General features: G+C 37.4%; 1 protein-coding gene across 1 annotated transcript; it reads left to right on the top strand.

Annotated features, from left to right (window-relative positions):
• Nucleotides 1-4,514: 4,514 nt before the first annotated feature.
• On the top strand, nucleotides 4,515-9,713 carry CYSLTR1 (cysteinyl leukotriene receptor 1). The gene is made up of 2 exons (XM_054721073.1): nucleotides 4,515-4,540; nucleotides 7,784-9,713. Exon 2 carries the CDS (start codon nucleotides 7,811-7,813, stop codon nucleotides 8,825-8,827), a length of 1,017 nt encoding a protein of 338 aa, XP_054577048.1. The 5' UTR covers nucleotides 4,515-4,540; nucleotides 7,784-7,810; the 3' UTR covers nucleotides 8,828-9,713.
• Nucleotides 9,714-22,001: the final 12,288 nt, after the last annotated feature.

Below are 22,001 nucleotides of genomic sequence, written 5' to 3' on the forward strand. Positions count from 1 at the left end.
AACATAGGGGTGCATATATCTGTGCATATAAAATATTTAGAGTGGCATTTGTTAACTGTTGAGAAACAAAAAGACAGGGTAAAAACCAAGAGGAGATTATATATATATAAAGAGCCAGGGTCCGTAACGTCCAAAACGACCAAAGGCTGGACCAAACATCAAAACTCAGTCCTGTAGTCAGTGCTGCAGACACCTCAGTGACTCAGCACTGACTGCCGAGGGGGCTGCGATCAGGCCCAGAGAGAAAAGCAGGGTCTGATTGCAGCACCCGTGGCAGTCATTGCTGGGTCGACGTGGCGGAAGTCAGTCCTGGTGACCCAGCACTGACTGCCATGCTGCAGACACCTCAGCAACCCAGCACTGACTGCAGAGGGGGCTGCGATCAGGCCTGGACAGAGGCCAGCAGAAAAAACAGGGTCTGACCACAGCCCCCATGGCAGTCAGTGCTGGGTCGGCATGGCAGAAGTCAGTCCTGCAGTCGTGAACATAGGGTCAATTAATATTAAGTGAACATAAGGTCAATTAATATCTCTTTGAGAGGAGTTGAGAATATAAAGTACAGTGTAGAGCAATTACTTATATCATTTCACATAAAACTCTTTTCAACTAAGATATTTTCTTTTATTTAAAATGTATCTTTACTGTTGAAAGTATTACAGATGTCCCTTTGTTTTAGTTTTTTCCCCATTGATCTCCTCCACCCTGCACCCGCCCCTTTCAGGCCTTCACCAGACTATTGTCTATGTCCATGGGCTATTCCTATTTAATACATAAAAATCTAGAAAGATTTAGAGAAAAGAAAAGAAAAGATATGCCAGGGAAATATTTAACAGAAGAGATGAAGTTGCTGCATGAATACTGGTTACAGCCTTGCAGCCAAAACACAACTCATGAGATAAAGTTAGTCATTGTAATATAATAAAAGGTTCCTTTCACTAAAGAGATAAGATGGTACCCAATACTTATACACATAATAGAACAGTGTGGGGGTTCAGAATGAGCCTCAGCAGTATGCATATTTTTGAGCTAAGGGCAATTTTAGCTTCAGGCTCAAGTGAAAAGTCTGCCCCTCCCTTTAACTACCTAAAAAAATTGAATTAGAGGCCTTGCCCATAATAAGACATTATCCGATATAATAAAAGGCTAATATGCAAATTGTCCCCTTGACCAGGAGTTCGACCAGTAAGCAGGCTGGCCAACCGCCCATGTCCCCTCCCCCTGGCCAGGCTGGCCAGACCCCACCCATGCACGAATTCATGCACCAGGCCTCTATAATATATATATATATATATATATATATATATATATATATATATATACACACACACACACACACACACACACACACACACACACACACACACACACTGAGTGGCCAGATTATTATGCATTGATATCATAATAATCTGGCCACTCAATAAAATATCTGAGCAACTCCTGAATTAAATAATTGAAATCAAATTGTGCTAAAGCTGTTGTCAGAGACAAGAGTCCTCAAGGAAACTGAAAAGGGAAAGGAGGAAAGTAGGTAAAGTATTAAGTGCTTGCTAGGTGCAAAGCTCAAAATTACTAAAGGAAGCATACAAGACACCTCAGGACCTCAGGATCCCAAACTTGAGGAAACATTACACTGTTACCCAGACAATGCCACATTTGCTCACATGCATGTAGTGAGTGGGCCAAATTATAATTGCACAGCTACCATGAAAATTGTTAACTAGTATATTAGCCTGGTAATATTAAAATTTTCATAGATGGGTCCCCTTTCTCTTTCCACACTAGGGAGAAATAAAAGTTTTATCTAAACACAAAATTGTAAAAAAGTCAAAAGTTAATTTTCTCCATATATAAAATGAGTGGAATCTCATAATTTCAAGACTATAAAGGATTTTTTTTTTCATTTAGCATTCAGTTAGTATATCTGTATTGATTACAGAGACCTAGGATGAGTTAAACAAAAAATATATATATATTACTGCCTGAATAACAAAATATTAAAGCCAACTTTATTTCCCACCTGTAACTCATAGTTCACCCAGACTGCTAGCTATTGGCTAGCTATGCTAATTCAGAGAGGGAAAAGAAATTGAAGAAGATCATAACAATAATTATTGAAGGATAAGGTAGACTCAAACAGCAATATTGTAACAGTAGATTCAGGTCCCTATTTTTATAACCTATCTGTTTTATATTTTTGCATTTCCTTTATTTTCCTTTTGATTTCCTTTTTTTTTTTCAGTAGAATTCTTTTGGAAAGTTCCAGCCTATTTATAATTACAAAGAATAAACTGGAGGAAGATGTTTATTTTGTTGTCACTTAAACCGCAGATAAATGAAAAGTGCCAAGTCTCTGGGGTCCTTGCAAACAAGGATGAAAGTTGCTGTCAGGCAACATATTGTAAATTTAAAATAAAAGTGTTCAAGTTGCTACTGTTCAAAGAAAGCCCTTCTTTGCTCATTTCTTGAGGTTTTGTTATACTGTTAGATTTTATGATATAGTTTCATTGAAGAGAAGAGACATACACTCACTAAAAGTTAACTATACAAACTACAAAACAGTTTATCTCCAAAGGTATATAATATGTGCCAAATTAATGATATAAACAATAACTGCTATTATGAGTTTTTAAGGAGAATGGTCCAAGGTTCAAGCCATCCTTCCTTCAGGGAAAACTGTCCGTTGGACATCTCAGACAGATATACTTGATATTTTTTGTTCTAAGTCTTATTCCTAAAAAACTAGATCCTAGACAGATACATGCAGAAAAATGAAACTAGACCACTAACTTACACCATACACAAAATATAAACTCAAAATGGATACAGGACTTAAACATTAGATGGGAAACCATAAAAATACTAGAGGAATCCACAGGCAGAGAAATCTCAGACATATGCCAAAGCAATTTCTTCACCGATACTGCTTCTAGGGCAATGGAAACTAAAGAGAAAATAAACAAATGGAACTACATCAAAATAAAAAGCTTTTGCACAGCGAAAGAAACCATCAACAAAACAACAAGAAAGCCCACTGTATGGGAGAACATATTTGCAAATGTTATCACTGATAAAGGTTTAATCTCCAACATCTACAGGCAACTTATACAACTTAATAAAAGGAAGATAAATGATCCAATAAAAAAGAGGTCAATGGACCTAAATAGAATCTTTTCGAAAGAAGACAGAAGGAAGGCCAAGAGACATATGAAAACATGCTCAAAGTCACTAATTATCCGAGAGATGCAAATCAAAACGACAATGCGGTACCATCTCACACCTGTCAGAATGGCAATCATTAACAAATCAACAAACAACAAGTGCTGGCCAGGATGCATAGAAAAAGGAACTCTTTTGCACTGCTGGTGGGAATGCAGACTAGTGCAGCCACTGTGGAGAACAGTATGGAGTTTCCTCAAAAAACTAAAAATGGAACTCCCATTTGACCCAGTAATCCCACTTCTAGGAGTATATCCCAAGAAGCTAGAAACACTAATCAGAAAGGATATATGCATCCCTATGTTCATAGCAGCACAAATCACCATAGCTAAGATTTGGAAACAGCCCAAATGTTCATCAGCAAATGAGTGGGTTAGAAAACTATAGTACATCTACACAATGGAATACCAAGCTGTTATAAAAAGAAAGAATTCTTACCATTTGCAGCAGCATGGATGGACCTGGAGAGCATTATGTTAAGTGAAATAAGCCAGGCAATGAAAGAAAAATACCACATGATCTCACTCATTTATGGAAAATAAAGAACATTATAACCTAATAAACAAAAAGACAGATACAGAGGCAGTAAAGCACCGAACAGACTGTCAAATTACAGTGGGAAAGCAGGGAGGATTGGGGAGGGGGGGAGAGTTCAACCAAAGGACTTGTATGCATGCATATAAGCACAACAAATGGACACAAGACACTGGGGGGGTGGAATGAGGGCATGCAACGGGGGGGTAGGGGAGGCTGGGGGAAGGTCAAGGGGGAAAAAAAGGAGATATATGTACTACTACATGTAATACTTTAAACAATAAAAAAAATAATAATAATTGGGGGAAAAAACTAGATCCTTGGATATGAACTCCTAAATTATTTCCCCTTTGAACTTTATAACAAACTGTTTAGAAGAGAAAATAGGGTAAATACCATGGCTTCATAGCAAAAAGAGTATTTATAATACTGTATTCATCTTTAGATACAGATGTTACGTGTACACAGAAGCAAACATCAATAATCAGCCCTGGTCTCTATCCCAAGTTTTGATCCTGGGGATATAAAAATGAATGGAGAGAAAAGAATGAGGCATGGAATTCAATAACTAGTCCTAAATCTGTCAGTAGAGCTTTGATGTCCCATCACACACCCTGGATCTGTGTTTAAGGCTGCTAAGCTCCCATGACCCTTCTGCACTGCTTCTAATGTCTTTAACTTCCTTTTCAGCATTTTGATTTCAGTTTAGGCTTCATCTGATACTATATCATAAGAGGCACTGATCAGAAACCAGGAACATTTTTGAAGAGAATTGCAGTGCTACAAAGAGGTATGGTTCCATTTTCTAAATGACTCTGTTTCTTTAACTTGCAAAGTATCTTAACAAAGTAACTTCCTTCATCATTTGCACTAAAATTAAGTTCACTTATGTTTATTGCTTGTTTATATTAATCAATTAATAACCATTTTTGTGCTATGATAACTCTTTCATACTGCATTGTAATCTCTCTACACTCTGAGCCATCACTCTTTGCCCTCATAATCCTATGAGCTTCTTAAAGGCAGAGATGGGATATTAGGCATCTCAGTATCCACAAAGCATGGGTCTCATTAATGGGGAATCACAGTAATTCCATAAATATGAATTAAATGTTGTTGAAGGCAAGCAAAGCCTTCATCTGTATAATGAGTGGTTTGGACTAAATGATCCCTACCCCTTTTAGGATTTATTATTAGTTTGAGAATTTTACAGTCTTTTTTAATGGCCTACTTTAAGTCAGTTGACTTGATTTTAAAAATAAACAATTGAACCTAAATATAGAAATTACTAGGAAAGCTTATTTTGGTCTGCAAGGACTGGGAAGTTTCTTAAAGGAAATAAAGATCATCTGTTTCTTTGTCTGTTTCTATTAATTTCTTTATCAGTTTTATTTGGCATATTTTATTTAAAGATATGGGAGTTTCAAATGTATTTATACTATTTAACAGACAAATAAATAATTACTCTGTATCAAGATATGGGTGTTTTTTAATCTTACAGTTCCTTTATGATTTAATGCCTTCCTTAATAATTTAGGAAGCAACTTTACTTAACAGAGCCACTTTGGACTCTGAGACTAGAAAGATTTTTTTTTTAATTTCTTTATTGATTAAGGTATTACATATGGGTCCTTAACCCCCCATTACCCCCCTTTCCCCGACTTGGAAAGATTTTTTAAGTAAATTAGAATGAAAATGTAACACTAAGTGATTATGAATGATAAATAATCCTTTCAAATGCCAAACTTGTTCCATCATTAACTTATTCATTCAATTAACACTTACTGAGCACTTATGGGCAAGGTACATATGTGTTAGCCCTGTGTGTGGTGCTTCTTATATATCATCCAGAAAGTCTGTGAGGGAAGATAACACATGCATACAAATCATTGATCTGCAAGCTAGATTAAAAGTACCTCAGCAGGGAAAATATAGAAATTACTTTGGATAGAGGTTGAGAAAAGGTTTGGTTAAGAAGGTGTAATTTGAGCTGAAGGATGAGTAGTTTTTGCACATAGAAGGAGGAAAGGGCATTTCAAGAAGAAGAAATTCATGAAAAAAGATAGGCAGGTGGGAAAACATGTGAAAAAGTGTTCCTGGTATATAGCTAAATAGTTTTTCCACTGAATTTTAGGATCTGCAAAGGGGAGAAGTAAGAAAGAAGCTAGGAAAGTTTCATTGCAACCAGACTGTAGAAAGCTTTAATCCAGCCAAGGAATCTGGATTTTATTCTGAAGTTTCTCAGGAGCCATTGAAGGTTTTAGAGCAAGAACATAACATAATTGGAAGCTATCATGTATAAAAAGTATTCCAGAAAGAGTTTGTGGCAGGGTATAGTGGGGGTCAATAGTGGAAGGACAGATGGTAATTACCTAGTACCCTTAAAGTATACTTCTTAAAACAAAGGCTATGTAAAAAATTTCAACAGCACCATCTAGTGATTCACAACATAACACTGCTCTATTTAGGAGAAACTCAATACAAGGCTAACAAACAAAAGACTAGATTAAGTTTAGGCAATTTCCCTCTCTTCCACAATTACACCTGAGTTCAGAGGACAAATGGTGAAAGAGAACTAATTTTTCTCTATCATTTTAAGATATACAGCCTCAGAATGATTCATCTTCAATTTTTTTATCATATACCAACAGTTCTTAGTGAAAATAATGACTTTTTTTAATGAAAGGAAAAAACAGAACTTGGATGGATGGTTGGATGGATGGTTGGATGGATGGATGGATGGATGGATGGATGGATGGATGGATGGATGACATATCTTCGCAGAAGATATAATTGCTAGCAGTAGTAAGCGTGGCGAGTTATATCCCACCCACAACCACTATCATAGCTGTCTGTTTCTGTGTCCTTATGCAGAGACAAGATCAGTTCCCTCTATTGCTGGCAGTTCTTTCATGTTCAAGCAGTCCTCTCACCTTACAAACCCCAACTCCTCTCTTACCATGGAGCAAGAGCTGTGTAAAAGGCCAACAAATTAGGCTTCAATCAAATATTATCTACCATTATTTATTGATGAGTTGCTCCCACCTTCTTATAAAGAATAAAGGAAAATAATGTAGAGGAACATTAAAGAAATCACTACCTTATCCCCATTTTTATCTGATCAGTTTGCCCCTGATTAACTGCTCTGATATATTGAACTAAGCTACACCAAGTAACAACTTCTTGTTATGAAAGAAATTAACATGTATTTTTCAACAGTTAAGGCTTTGAGTGTGAGTCTAGGAAGAGAACAAGGATGAACAGGTACAATATCTTCAGCCAGAAAGTATATTCCAATGAGTTATGCTAGTCTTTCCTCAGAGCCCAAACTTTTGGTACAGATTTTAGAAATGCATTTCACCTCTTTGTATTTTCCTCATTAAAATAATTAGATGGCTTCTAAAATGTCTCTAGCCTTGGTGTTCTGTGGTTCTAAATAGAGGTAACCATATTCTAGAATAAAATTATTCCCCAGGGGAATTAGTTACATTAATAGAAAATCCAATTATTTTTCCTAGGTTGGAACATCACCTAGCAGATGTTACCTAGGAAGCCCTCTTCTTAGGGCAACCACGAATTTTCACCCACATTTTATTCTCCAAGAGAATTCAGTGCTTTTCCAATAAATATATGACAAGTGATTAAAACAATTGATAGATAACTAGATAAATAGATTCATATTTATGATACCACTCTCTTTAGAGCTTTTCTCTAATTGAAAAACAAACTCACTTTAAAGGAAGATTTACAGAATAGTACTAGAGTAATAAGACAAAATAAAGCAGAGCTGTTTTAGGTTGTTCTTGAAGATTAAGAGGAAGTCTATCAAGCAAACACAGGTGGAAAAGGAGGTAAGAAAGAGTGTTTCTCCTGGGTTCTAAGTGCAGTTGAATTCCTCCTCATTGTCCTACTAGCCTTGCTTCCTGCCAAGGTCAAAATGCATACATAGTGACACCATAAAGTGAAAGCTTACTAACTACTGTTTTTTATGGTCTGATAAAAATTGACAAGATTTTATATATATATATTGTAGGCAACAAGCTGACATTCCTAGAGAAACATGGATGGAGCTGGAAATCTGACAATATCTTCTGCCAGTAATATTACTTGCAATGACACTATTGATGACTTCCGCAATCAAGTGTATTCTACCTTGTACTCTATGATCTCTGTTGTGGGCTTCTTTGGCAACGGCTTTGTGCTCTATGTCCTCATAAAAACATATCATGAGAAATCAGCCTTCCAAATATACATGATTAATTTAGCGGTATCAGATCTACTGTGTGTGTGTACACTGCCTCTCCGCGTGGTCTATTATGTTCACAAAGGCATTTGGTTCTTTGGTGACTTTTTGTGCCGCCTCAGCACCTATGCCTTGTATGTCAACCTCTATTGTAGCATCTTCTTTATGACAGCCATGAGCTTTTTCCGGTGCATTGCAATTGTTTTCCCAGTCCAAAACATTAATTTGGTTACACAGAAAAAAGCCAGATTTGTATGTGTTAGCATTTGGATTTTTGTGATTTTGACCAGTTCTCCATTTTTAATGTCCACACCTTACAAAGATGAGAAAAACAATACCAAGTGCTTTGAGCCTCCACAGGATAATCAAGCTAAAAATCATATTTTGGTCTTGCATTATGTGTCATTGTTTATTGGATTTATAATTCCTTTTATTATTATAATCATCTGTTACACAATGATCATTTTGACCTTACTAAAAAATTCAATGAAGAAAAACCTATCAAGTCGTAAAAAGGCTATAGGAATGATTATAATCGTAACAGCTGCCTTTTTGATCAGCTTCATGCCATATCATATCCAACGTACCATCCACCTTCACTTTTTACACAATGAAACTAAACCTTGTGATTCTGTCCTTAGAATGCAAAAGTCAGTGGTCATAACCTTGTCTCTGGCTGCATCAAATTGTTGTTTTGACCCTCTCCTATATTTCTTTTCAGGGGGGAACTTTAGGAGAAGGCTGTCTACATTTAGAAAGCATTCTTTGTCCAGCATGACTTATGTACCCAAGAAGAAGGCCTCATTGCCAGAAAAAGGAGATGAAATATGTTAAGAATAGTGTAAACCCATCTCCAATGCAAATCAATGAAAAAGAGATTCTCGAGCAAGTATTTTCTTAAATAATTTATAATAAAAATAACAATTTCCATTAATAATTTACAAGTAATTAAATGTGTGCCTATAAATCTCTCTCATTTATGCATCCACATTATTAGAGGTCCAAAAAGAATTTTAAGTGTTAAAGTTATAGTCCACAACTATTAACTAAATTATGTATTTGATCATTTGCCAAAAGATGAAGAATATTTGTGTATTGGCACTCAAAAAATGGGTCCAAGATCAAGGTTTTCTGCCTCAATTAAAAGGTAAGAACTAGCCTTTTAAAATATAAAATTAGCAAATAGTTCTCAATCATACTAACATATCTCTTTGCATGTATGCCATCAAATGAGAACTAAAATGACCCATCAGCTAAATAAAATGTACTACCACCTTCTTCCTTTGTAGTATTGACTGGATAGGCAAAGTAAGGCTATTTACTCCATAAAAGAGAATGTGCAAGTGCTAGAACAGCCTAGTAGTCAGCCAAAAGCTCCTAAAGGCTCTATGCAATGTACAGTCTGTAAACTGAAGAAAATAAACCTGGTCAAAGTCCAGGTTGTATCCAATTTTCTTCTGCTGCTTACTCAGGCCATCAAAAGAGAATGATGGAGTTTTTGTTAATTTTTGAGGTTCTTATAGGGAATTATCTCCCTACATGACACACAGACCTTCCTTAAGAAACCAGACAACTGGCATTCCTATATTTGAACAGAAGTAATTAAAAATCTATCTAAAGAAGATGGAAAGGGGTCTACTTTCTACATGCTTATTACTGGGATCAAATTTAACTAAAATGGGTTTTAAGTAAAAATTTACAAGTTTATATTATAAATTGTTTTAAGGAATACTTATATTTATGCATATGTGTATAACTATGTAAGAGATTTTGCTTTGTTATTTACATTTATAAGTGAAAGTTAATTATAAGCTTTATTATTGTTTCATACTTTTTACTTTTTTATTGGCATGTTGAAAAAAATATCAAGGATATGTTTACAGTGGTTTTACTACTACAGTGGAAGCTTTGTTCTTTAAACAGCAAAAACAACTTGATTGTGGCTGAAATATAATATTCATTCAAGCTTTTGTCATAGTGTGGTCTGTTCCTTAATTCTGTGTTTCAAAAGGCACATTACCCCAGAAGAAATAAATAGTGGTGAAGAAAAAGTAAAGTTATGAAAGGAGAAGTTCTTTCTAAATGTATATGTTATTTCTATTTCACATCTAATGTCACAAACGCATAGGGAATAAAACTCAAAACATAAAAAAGAGATCTAAAAGGCATAGTAGGTTGGGAAGGAAGATGGCTGCCGACGGGAAGGCAGACTGCAAGATAGTGTGTGAGTGAGAAAACAAAGGGAGAGTGTCTGGTCACACGGGGAGTGTTTGTTGGTGAGTTAAAGGACAGCTATACTCCAGGAAACTGTGGGGGACTGCTGGACGGGGCTCCCCTGACCGGGCAGCCCCCACTGCTGCTGGGTTCCCTCCCAGAGCGACCGGCTTGGACACGGAGACCATGCCATCTTGAAGGGGAAAGTGGATGTTATCGGAAGCCTGAAAAGCAGGGGAATCTACAACTACAGCACCCACCGAACAGCTGCGAACCAGAGAACAATGGTCCCCAAGTGGCACAAGCACGCGGATTCAGAGGAGCTCTACATTCCCTCTCAGAAAGGTCAGATTTCACCTGGGATAAGGTGAGGTCTGTGGTCCTGGCAGGAGAGAGAAATGGTCGCATGGCAGGAGCTGGAGACATGGGGAAGCCTGCGCCTAGAAAAATCCATAGCTGTTGGGGCTGGTGTGATCTGTGAATGTGGAAGGGGGTCATCAAAGCTGCTAACAGAAGGGAACTCTAAAAAGCAACCCATTTTGATCTGGGCACAAAAGGACAGCCTAAAAATTTAAAAAGGGTGCCGGCTGCTTAGACCCAAGGGGAAAAAATGACTGCACAGATTTGTGCGCAGCCCCAAAGTTCGCACACTTACTCTGGCTCTTTTGTTTTTCCTCTTTAAATCCTTGCTTTTGATTACTAAGCCCAATACATAGGACCACCCAATTGGGGACACTCTAAGAGACTGCAGGGGAAAGGTGTTTTTGTGGAACCTGGGGATCAGAGCGGGGAATAACCATCAGAGAACCAACTCTGGGGCAACCCACTCCCCAAACCGGTATTAAGTGCCACAGGGAAAACAAAATTTAAACACTAGCTAGAGGGGACCTATAGACCCAAACGTCAATCCAGAAACACTGCCACTCAGGGGTTGAATCACAAATTGACTCTTGTGTAAACACAAATAAAGGAATATAAGAAATAAAGATGTACTGCCTGCTTAAAAATCAGGACTGGCTTACAACACTGAGGAGCAGTGGAACGAAGGAAACTTCAGTACTGTCCTGACTAGGAAACAGGCGTACCAACAGAACAGTAGAGGAAGTGAATGAACTTCACTACTGAACATTTTTATTTTTATTTTTTTCATCTTTTACTTAAGAAACTAAATTTTTTTTCTTTTTTCCTCACTTTATTTTACCTTTTTAATTATTACATTTTTATTTTCAATCAGTATTATTACTACTATTATTTTAACTTTTTTTTTTTAAAGTGTCATTTTATTTTCTCTTTATTTTACTTTGGAATTAGTGTTCTACATTCTATTTTCATCTTTCCTTTAGCATCATTTTACTCTATCTCAACTTTACCTTTATGCCATCACTCTCTTCCTCACTTTTCCCCTTTTGTTGTCCTGTTTCTCTTACCCTAATCCTGCTTAAGATTTTCCTTATTCCTTCTTTTTATCCCCTGTTAAAATTTCACCCTAGTTATATATATAATTTACAATCCCCTGCTCCAAGTCCATGCACACCTCTCTCTTCTCTTTCTTCCTATCCAAATTTTTTTTCTCCCTGTCCTTTTGTTGTTGTTTGCTTGATTGTTGATTATATCGGTTTTTTTATGCTTGTTTGTGAGATTGTTTTGCTTTTTTGTTTGTTTTTTTGTTTTGTTTTGTTTTTGTTTGTTTTTTGCTTCTGTTTTCCCTCACCTCATTTAATATTAGTTGTGGTTTGTAGTTTGCATTAATTTCCAGGTACTTGTTGCAGGCATGTGTTGGGAATAGTGGCTGTTCAATTGGATTTTTATCCCCATATATATAGTTTTTTCCCCTCTTCTTTCTTATTCTCTTTCTTTTCTCTCTTACTTTTTTTTCCTTTTCCCAATTTCATTTTTGGACTCCATTTTTTTCTCTCCTCCTTTCTCTCCTATCCTCTAATTCACATTTCTCTGGTGGTTACCTTTATTTGGGGTTATTAATATCATGAATACATTTGTGTTCAGTGCCTTGTGCATTGTACTTTGTTATGCTGTATTTTGTGCCTTTAAATCAACGCAGGAGAGAGAGAACTACATAATCAGACACCCGGAGAAGAGAGACCATGGGGAGACAAAGAAACAGCCCACATATGAAAGAAAAGCAGGCATAACCAGAAAAGGAAGTAAATGAAATGGGGGCAAGAAACCTGTCAGAGAAAGAATTCAGAGAAATGGTCATAAGGTGGATGAAAAGAATGGAAGACAAACTCGACAATATGTGTAAGAACCAAGAGGAAATGAAGAAGAACCAAGAAGAAATGAAAAACGACATCGCTGCTGTAAAGAACTCAATAGAAAGCATCAACAGTAGACTAGAAGAAGCAGAGGACTGCATCAGTGAGCTAGAAGACAAGGTGGGAAAAAATACCCAAGTAGAGCAGCTTCTAGAAGAAAATTACAAAGCAGGAGGAGAGCCTAAGGGAACTTTGAGACAACACGAAACAAAACCACATTCACATAATAGGGCTTCCAGAAGGAGAGGAAACTGAGCAAGGAATAGAAAATCTGTTTGAAGAAATAATGACAGAAAACTTCCCTGATATAGGGAAGACAAAACCCACACAAATCCAAGAAGCTCACAGAGTCCCAAGCAAAATGAACCCCAAAAGACTGACACCAAGGCACATTATAATTAAATTGGCAAACACCAACAATACAGTAAGAATCTTTTATATATATATATATATATATATATATATATATATATATATATCTTATTTTTTTACAGAGAGGAAGGGAGAGGGATAGAGAGTTAGAAACATCGATGAGAGAGAAACACCGATCAGCTGCCTCCTGCACACTCCCCACTGGGGATGTGCCTGCAACCAAGGTACATGCCCTTGACCAGAATCGAACCTGGGACCCTTCAGTCCTCAGGCTGACGCTCTATCCACTGAGCTAAACCAGTTAGGGCAAGAATCTTAAAAGTGGCCAGAGAAAGACAGAAAGTTACCTACAAAGGATCCCCTATCAGAGTAGCGACTGATTTCTCAATAGAAACACATCAGGCCAGAAGGGAATGGAATGAAATATACAAAGTCATGCAAAGGAAGGGTCTGAATCCAAGAATACTGTACCCAGCAAGGCTAGCAATCAAAATTGAGGGGGAAATCAGGAGCTTCACAGACAAAAAAGGACTAAGGGAGTTTATTACCACCAAACCAGCAATACAAGAAATGCTAAAGGGTCTGCTGTAAAAAAATAAAAATAAAAAATAAAAAAACAGAAATAGGAAGCAAAAAAGGAACACAGGGGTAAAGAATAAAAATGGCGACAAACAAGTAGCTGTCAATAATAACTTTAAATGTAAATGGATTAAATGCCCCAATCAAAAGACATAAGGTAACGGACTGGGTAAGAAAACATGACCCATATATCTGCTGTCTACAAGAAACCCACCTCAGAAAAAAAGATGCACACAGACTGAGGGTGAAGGGATGGAAAAAGGTTTTTCAGGCGAATAGCAATGAAAAAAAGCTGGGGTAGCAATACTTATATCTGACAAATTAGATCTCAAAGTGATAGACATAACAAGAAATAAGGAAGGCCACTTTATAATATTAAAGGGAGCAATCCAATAAGAAGAAATAACTCTGGCAAAGATATACGCACCCAATACAGGAGCACCCAAATACATTTTAAAAAAAACTCCTGGAGGATATCAAGGGAGAGATTGACAGCAATACATTCATAGTAAGAGACTTTAATACCCCACTAGCACCATTGAACAAATCCTCTAAACAAAAAATCAGCAAAAAACAGCAATCCTAAATGACTCACTAGACCAGATGGAATTAATTGACATCGTCAGAACACTTCAACGCAAGGCCAAAGAATATACATTCTTCTCAAGTGCACATAGGTCATTTTATTTTTTTTTATTTCTTTATTGATTAAGGTGTCACATATTTCTCCTTATCCCCACATTCCCATCCCACACCCCTCCCCACAGATGTCCCCACTCCCTTGTTGTCCTTAACCATTGGTTAGGTTCGTATGCATGCACACAAGTCCTTTGGTTGATCTCTCCCCCCTACCCGCACCACATAGGTCATTTTAAAAGATACACCATATATTGGGTTACAGGCAAAGTCACCTCAAATTCAAGAAGATAGAAATCATATCAAGCATCTCCTCAGATCACAGTGGCATAAAACAGGAAATCAACCACAATAAAAACAATCCAAAAAAATCAAACACATGGAGACTAAATAACATGCTATTAAACAATGACTGGGTTACCAGAGAGATCTAAGAAGAAATAAAAAATATCATGGCAACAAACGACAATGAAAACACAACAATCCAAAATCTATGGGACACAGTGAAAGCAGTCTTGAGAGTGAAGTTCATAGCTCTACAAGCCTACTGCCAAAAACAAGAAACAATAGTAATAAATTACCTAACCCTACAACTCAAAGAGTTAGAAAGAGAGCAACAAGAAAAGCCCAGTGTAAGCAGAAGGAAGGAAATAATAAAGATCAGAGTGAAGATAAATGAAATAGAGACCAAAAAAGAAATACAAAGGATCAACAAAACCAAGAGCTGGTTCTTTGAAAGGATACACAAGATTGATGAACCTCTAGCCAGGCTCACCAAGAATCAAAGAGAGAGGACCCAAGAAACAAATCACAAATGAAAGAGGAGAAATAATTGCAGACCCCACCGAAATACAAAGGATTGTTAAAAAATACTATTAAATCTATTCCAACAAACTGGACAATGTGGAGGAAATGGACATATTCCTAGAAAAATACAACCTTCCAAAACTCAATCAGGAAGAATCTAAACATCTCAATAGGCCAATAACTATGGAAGAAATTGAAGCAGTCATCAAAAAGCTTCCAGCAAACAAAAGCCTGGGGCCAGACAGCTTCACAGGGGAGTTTTACCAAACATTCAAGGAAGAACTAAAACCTATCCTCCTCAGACTATTCTAAAAAATTCAAGAGGAAGGAACACTTCCAAGATCATTCTATGAAGCCAGCATCACCCTAATACCAAAACCAGATAAAGAAAACACAATGAAAGAGAATTAAAGGCCAATATCCCTCATGAACATAGATGCCAAAATCCTCAACAAAATTCTAGCAAATCAGAAGCAGCAGTACATCAGAAAGATCAGACACCATGACCAAGTAGGATTTATCCCAGGGATGCAAGGATGGTACAATATCCGCAAATCAATAAACGAGATACATCACATAAACAAATTGAGAGATAAAAATCACATAGTAATATCAATTGATGCAGAAAAAGCATTTGACAAAATCCAACACCCATTTTTGATAAAAACTCTCAGCAAGGTGTGAATAGAAAGATCATACCTCAACATCATAAAAGCCATATATGATAAACCCACAGCCAACATCATACTCAATGGGCAAAAACTAAAACCGTTTCCCCTAAGAACAGGAACAAGACAGGGATGCCCATGCACACCACTCCTATTCGACATAGTACTGGAAGTACTAGCCATTGCAATCAGACAAGAAGAAGAAATAAAAGGCATCCAAATTGGAAAAGGAGAAGTAAAGCTGTCCTTATTTGCAGATGACATGATATTGTACATAAAACCCCAAAGGAGTCCATCAAAAAATTATTAGACTTAATAAATGGATTCAGCAATGTAGCAGGATACAAAATTAATGCCAAGAAATCTATGGCATTTCTATACACCAATAGTGAACTTACAGAAAGAGAGACTAAAAAAGCAATCCCATTTACCATCGCACCAAAAAAATTAAGATACCCAGGAATAAAGTTAACTAAGGAGGTAAAAGACCTATGCACGGAAAACTATAGGACACTGAAAAAAGAGATAGAGGAAGATGTAAACAGATGGAAGAACATACCATGTTCATGGATTGGTAGAATCAACATCATTAAAATGTCCATACTACCCAAAGCAATCTACAGATTCAATGCAATCCCCATTAAAATACCAATGGCATATTTCACAAACCTAGAAAGAACTCTCCAAAAATTCATCTGGAATAAAAAAAGACCCCAAATAGCCACATCCATCTTGAGAAAGAAGAATAAAGTAGGTGGGATCTCAATACCAGATTTCAAGCTGTATTACAAAGCCACTGTTCTCAAAATAGCCTGCTACTGGCACAAGAACAGACATATAGACCAATGGAATAGAATAGAGAATCCAGATATAGACCCAAACCACTATGCTCAATTAAAATTTGACAAAGGAGGCATGAACATACAATGGAGTCAAGACGGTCTCATCAACAAAGGGTGTTGGGAAAATTGGACAGATACATGCAAAAAAATGTAACTAGACCACAAACTTACACCATACACAACAATAAACTCAAAATGGATACAGGACTTAAACATAAGACGGGAAACCATAAAAATACTAGAGGAATCCACAGGCAGAGAAATCTCAGACATATGCCAAAAGAACTTCTTCACTGATACTGCTCCTAGAGCAATGGAAGCTAAAGATAAAATAAACAAATGGGACTACACCAAATTAAAAAGCTTTTGCACAGCAAAAGAAACCATCAACAAAACAACAAGAAAGCCCACTGTGTGGGAGAACATATTTGTAAATGTTATCACTGATAAAGGTTTAATCTCCAACATCCTCAGGCAACTTATACAACTTAATAAAAGGAAGATAAATTATCCACAAAAAAAAGGGCAACGGACCTAAATAGAATCTTTTTGAAAGAAGACAGAAGGAAGGACAAGAGACACATGAAAACATGCTCTAAGTCACTAATTATCCAAGAGATGCAAATCAAAATGACAATGCGGTACCATCTCACACCTGTCAGAATGGCTATCATCAACAATTCAACAAATGACAAGTGTTGGAGAGGATGCAGAGAAAAAGGAACCCTCATGCACTGCTGGTGGGAATGCAGACTGGTGCAGCCACTGTGGAGAACAGTATGGAATTTCCTCAAAAAACTGAAAATGGAACTCTCATTTGACCCAGCAATCCCACTCCTAGGAATATATCCTAAGAAACTAGACAGACCAATCAGAAAGGATATATGCACCCCTATGTTCATAGCAGCACAATTTACAATAGCTAAGATTTGGAAACAGCCTAGTTGCCAGTCAGCAGATGACTGGATCAGAAAACTATGGTACATCTACACAATAGAATACTATGCTGCCATAAGAAGAAGGAATTCTTACCATTTGCAGCAACCTGGATGGAACTGGAGAGCATTATGCTAAGTGACATAAGCCAGTCAATGAAAGAAAAATACCACATGATCTCACTCATTTATGGATAATAAAGAACATTATAAACTGCTGAAAAAAACATAGATACAGAGGCAGTAAAGCATCAAACAGACTGTCAAATTACAGCGGGAAGGTTAGGGAGAGGTGAGGGAGATATAAGATCAACCGAAGGACTTGTATGCATTCATATAAGCATAACCAATGGACGCAAAACCCTGGGGGGTGAGGGCATGTATGGGAGTGAGGTGGGGGGTGCAATGGGAAGATGTACCGATGTAACACCTTAATAAAACAATGGGGGGAAAAACAAAACTCAATCAGGAAGAATCTAAACATCTCAATAGGCCAACAACTATGGAAGAAATTGAAGAAGTCATCAAAAAGCTTCCAGCAAACAAAAGCCCGGGGCCAGATGACTTCACAGGAGAGTTTTACCAAACTTTCAAGGAAGAACTAAAACCTATCCTCCTCAGACTATTCCAAAAAAATTCAAGAGGAAGGAACACTTCCAAGCTCATTCTATGAAGCCTGCATCACCCTAATACCAAAACCAGATAAAGACAACACAATGAAAGAGAAATACATGCCAATATCCCTCATGAACATAGATGCCAAAATCCTCAACAAAATTCTAGCAAATCGGATCCAACAATACATCAGAAAGGTCAGACACCATGACCAAGTAGGATTTATCCCAGGGATGCAAGGATGGTACAATATCCGCAAATCAATAAACGAGATACATCACATAAACAAATTGAGAGATAAAAATCACATAGTAATATCAATTGATGCAGAAAAAGCATTTGACAAAATCCAACACCCATTTTTGATAAAAACTCTCAGCAAGGTGTGAATAGAAAGATCATACTTCAACATCATAAAAGCCATATATGACAAACCCACAGCCAACATCACACTCAATGGACAAAAAACTAAAACCATTTACCCTAAGAACAGGAGCAAGATAGGGATGCCCACTCTCACCACTCCTGTTCGACATAGTAGTGGAAGTACTAGCCATTGCAATCAGACAAGAAGAAGAAATAAAAGGCATCCAAATTGGAAAAGAAGAAGTAAAACTGTCCTTATTCGCAGATGACAGGATATTATATATATAAAAAAAACCTAAAGACTTCATCAAAAAATTATTAGACTTAGTAAATGAATTTGGCAATGCAGCAGGATACAAAATTAATGCCAAGAAATCTATGGCATTTCTATACACCAATAGTGAACTTACAGAAAGAGAGACTAAAAAAGCAATCCCATTTACCATCACACCAAAAAAATTAAGATACCTAAGAATAAAATTAACTAAGGAGGTAAAAGACCTATACACGGAAAACTATAGGACACTGAAAAAAGAGATAGAGGAAGATGTAAAAAGATGGAAGAACATACCATGTTCATGGATTGGTAGAATCAACATCATCAAAATGTCCATACTACCCAAAGCAATCTATAGATTCAATGCAATCCCCATTAAAATACCAATGGCATATTTCACAGACCTAGAATGAACTCTCCAAAAATTCATCTGGAATAAAAATAAAACACCTGAATAGCTGCAGTAATTCTGAGAAAGAAGAACAAAGTAGGTGGGATCTCAATACCAGATATCAAGCTGTATTACAAGGCCACTGTTCTCAAAACAGCCTGGTACTGGCACAAGAACAGACATATAGAGCAATAGGATAGAATAGAAAACCCAGAAATCGACCCACACCACTAAGACAAATTAATATTTGACAAAGGAGGCATGAACATACAATGGAGTCAAGACAGTCTCTTCAATAAATGGTGTTGGGAATATTGAACAGATACATGCAAAAAAAATGAAACTAGAATACCAACTTACACCATACACAAAAATAAACTCAAAATGGATAAAGGACTTAAACATAAGATGGGAAACCATAGAAATACTAGAGGAATCCACAGGCAGCAAAATCTCAGACATATGCCAAAGCAATTTCTTCACCGATACCGCTCCTAGGGCAATGGAAACTAAAGAGAAAATAAACAAATGGGACTACATCAAAATAAAAAGCTTTTGCACAGCAAAGGAAACCATCAATAAATCAACAAGAAAGCCCCCTGCATGGGCGAACATATTTGCCAATGTTATCACCGATAAGGGCTTAATCTCCAACATTTACAGGGAACTCATACAACTTAACAAAAGGAAGATAAACAATCCAATCAAAAAATGAGCAACACCCCTGAGTCCGTGCCCCTGGGTCCGGCCGAGACCAAACCAGAGGGAGTCGGACCTGCATTACCACCATTTGTCCACCATCCAGAGCTGAGGGGTCAGTGCCGACATGTACACATAAGGAACTGGTGGACATTGATATTGGGTCTCAAAAGAATTGTTGGTCCAGAAAGAAACTCACTACTACAGACTGATTCCTTTGCCTGTCAGCATAACTATTATTGCTCGTCTCACATTCAGTTCTTATAAGTATATCTCTAGTGACACATGATCTCGCTCATCTAGGGGAAATGATGAACAACATAGACTGATGAACAAGAACAGACCCAGAAACAAGGAGGCATCGATCGGACTATTGGGTCTCAGAGGGAGGATAGGGGAGGGTTGGGGGAGGGGGGAGAGATCAACCAAAGGACTTGTGTGCATGCATACGAGCCTAACCAATGGTTAAGTTCAACAGGGGGTTGGGGCATCCGTGGGGAGGGGTGTGGGATGGGAATGGGGGGATGAGGACAAATATGTGACACCTTAATCAATAAAGAAATTTAAAAAAAAAAAAAGCTAGGTTCAGTTGTAGAGAAAAAAAAAAAGGTTCAGTTGTAGAGAAAAAAAAAAGGACTTTGCAGTCCGGTTGGGAAGACAAGTAAGTAATTTCTATCTATAACATTTAATATAATATATAAATGTTTTAGATGTCTAAATATGACATGCAATATATATGATACATATTAATATACAGATATTACTATGGTTTTCTAGATACATAATAAAAATACATGACAAAAATTATAATTCATTGAGATGAATGTCACAGTAAGGGTTTGTGTCAGGAGCCCGGGAAGCACCGAGAAGAGTGTCTAACTCCTGGGTAGAACAGAAATATGATCAAAGCCCATCCAAGGCTTCCTCTTGACCTTCACTTTCACCTGAGCACATATGTACACACATTTAGAAGAAAGGCTGATTTACCCCAGACTTCACACTTTTCTGCCTTCTGCAGTATACAACACACAAGGACATTTCCTTTTTGCAGGGAAGTTTGGCCTTTAATGCTCTTACAATGACTTACCTGTAAAGATAAAAAGGTTTGCTTAAAAAAAAAAAAAAGAAGTGTTAGGGGTATGATGTTTTGTGTGAGGGAGAAGAATCTGATGGGTAGAGCAGGAATGACAGAGAGAGAGTGTTGACTGGAGGGTGAAAAGGCCTGGACTTAGGGAATCTCTCGCTGTTTTCCATAGGAGATACCAATGATCATAATATTATAAAATATCTACACTGCTAAGAAAACAAATTAGCACTGAAAAAAAGAAGAGGGACCAAGTCTGGACATCCTTTGCTCTAAAAAGAAAAGCAACACCTTTTCCCCCATGTTTCATAACATCTCCTGGAAGTGTAAACATGGGAATGATTCTGGAAACAGCAAAAATGAGCACAGACGACTTGGTGCCTTCTGCTGAAACAAAAAACTTTAAGCTACTCCTCTTATCAGAGGCACAGAAAATGTCCCAGATTGAGGATATCAAATATACCTGCTTTGCTGATACTCTGCCTGCAGGTCACCTTAAACTTTCCTTAGATCATTATCCTCTGAACAGCAATGGCTTCCTGGTGTTTTAACCAGAAAACTACCCTAGACATGCACAGGAATCACTCTACTTACAGAAAACCCATGATGGGTACAACTGTGCAAATTACCAGAACTATCAACTTGGAGGAACTCAAAAGTTTCAAAAGGACAACCTAGGTGCCGGTCAGCAGATGACTGGATCAGAAAACTATGGTATATCTACACAATGGAATACTATGCTGCCATAAAAAAGAAGGAATTCTTACCATTTGCAGCAATCTGGATGAAATTGGAGAACATTATGCTAAGTGAAATAAACCAGTCAATGAAAGGAAAAAAAAAATGGGCAACGGACCTAAATAAAAACTTTTTGAAAAAAGACAGATGGAAGGCCAAGAAACATATGAAAACATGCTCAAAGTCACTATTTATCCGAGAGATGCAAATCAAAATGACAATGCAGTATCATCTCACACCTGTCAGAATGGCTATCATCAACAAATCAACAAACGACAAGTGTTGCCAACAATGCAGAGAAAAAGGAATCCTCGTGCACTGCTGCTGGGAATGTAGACTGGTGCAGCCACTGTGGAGAACAGTATGGAGTTTCCTCAAAAAACTAAAATGATCCCGGGTCCAGGTGAGGCCACGCCCCTGGCTCCGGGAAAGGCCACGCGCCCCTGGGTCCAGGTGAGGCCACGCGCCCCTGGGTCTGGGTGTAGCTGAATCCCGGGTCCGGGTGAGGCCGT

The sequence above is a fragment of the Eptesicus fuscus genome, chromosome 1 (assembly GCF_027574615.1).
Source record: "Eptesicus fuscus isolate TK198812 chromosome 1, DD_ASM_mEF_20220401, whole genome shotgun sequence".
NCBI lineage: Eukaryota > Metazoa > Chordata > Mammalia > Chiroptera > Vespertilionidae > Eptesicus > Eptesicus fuscus.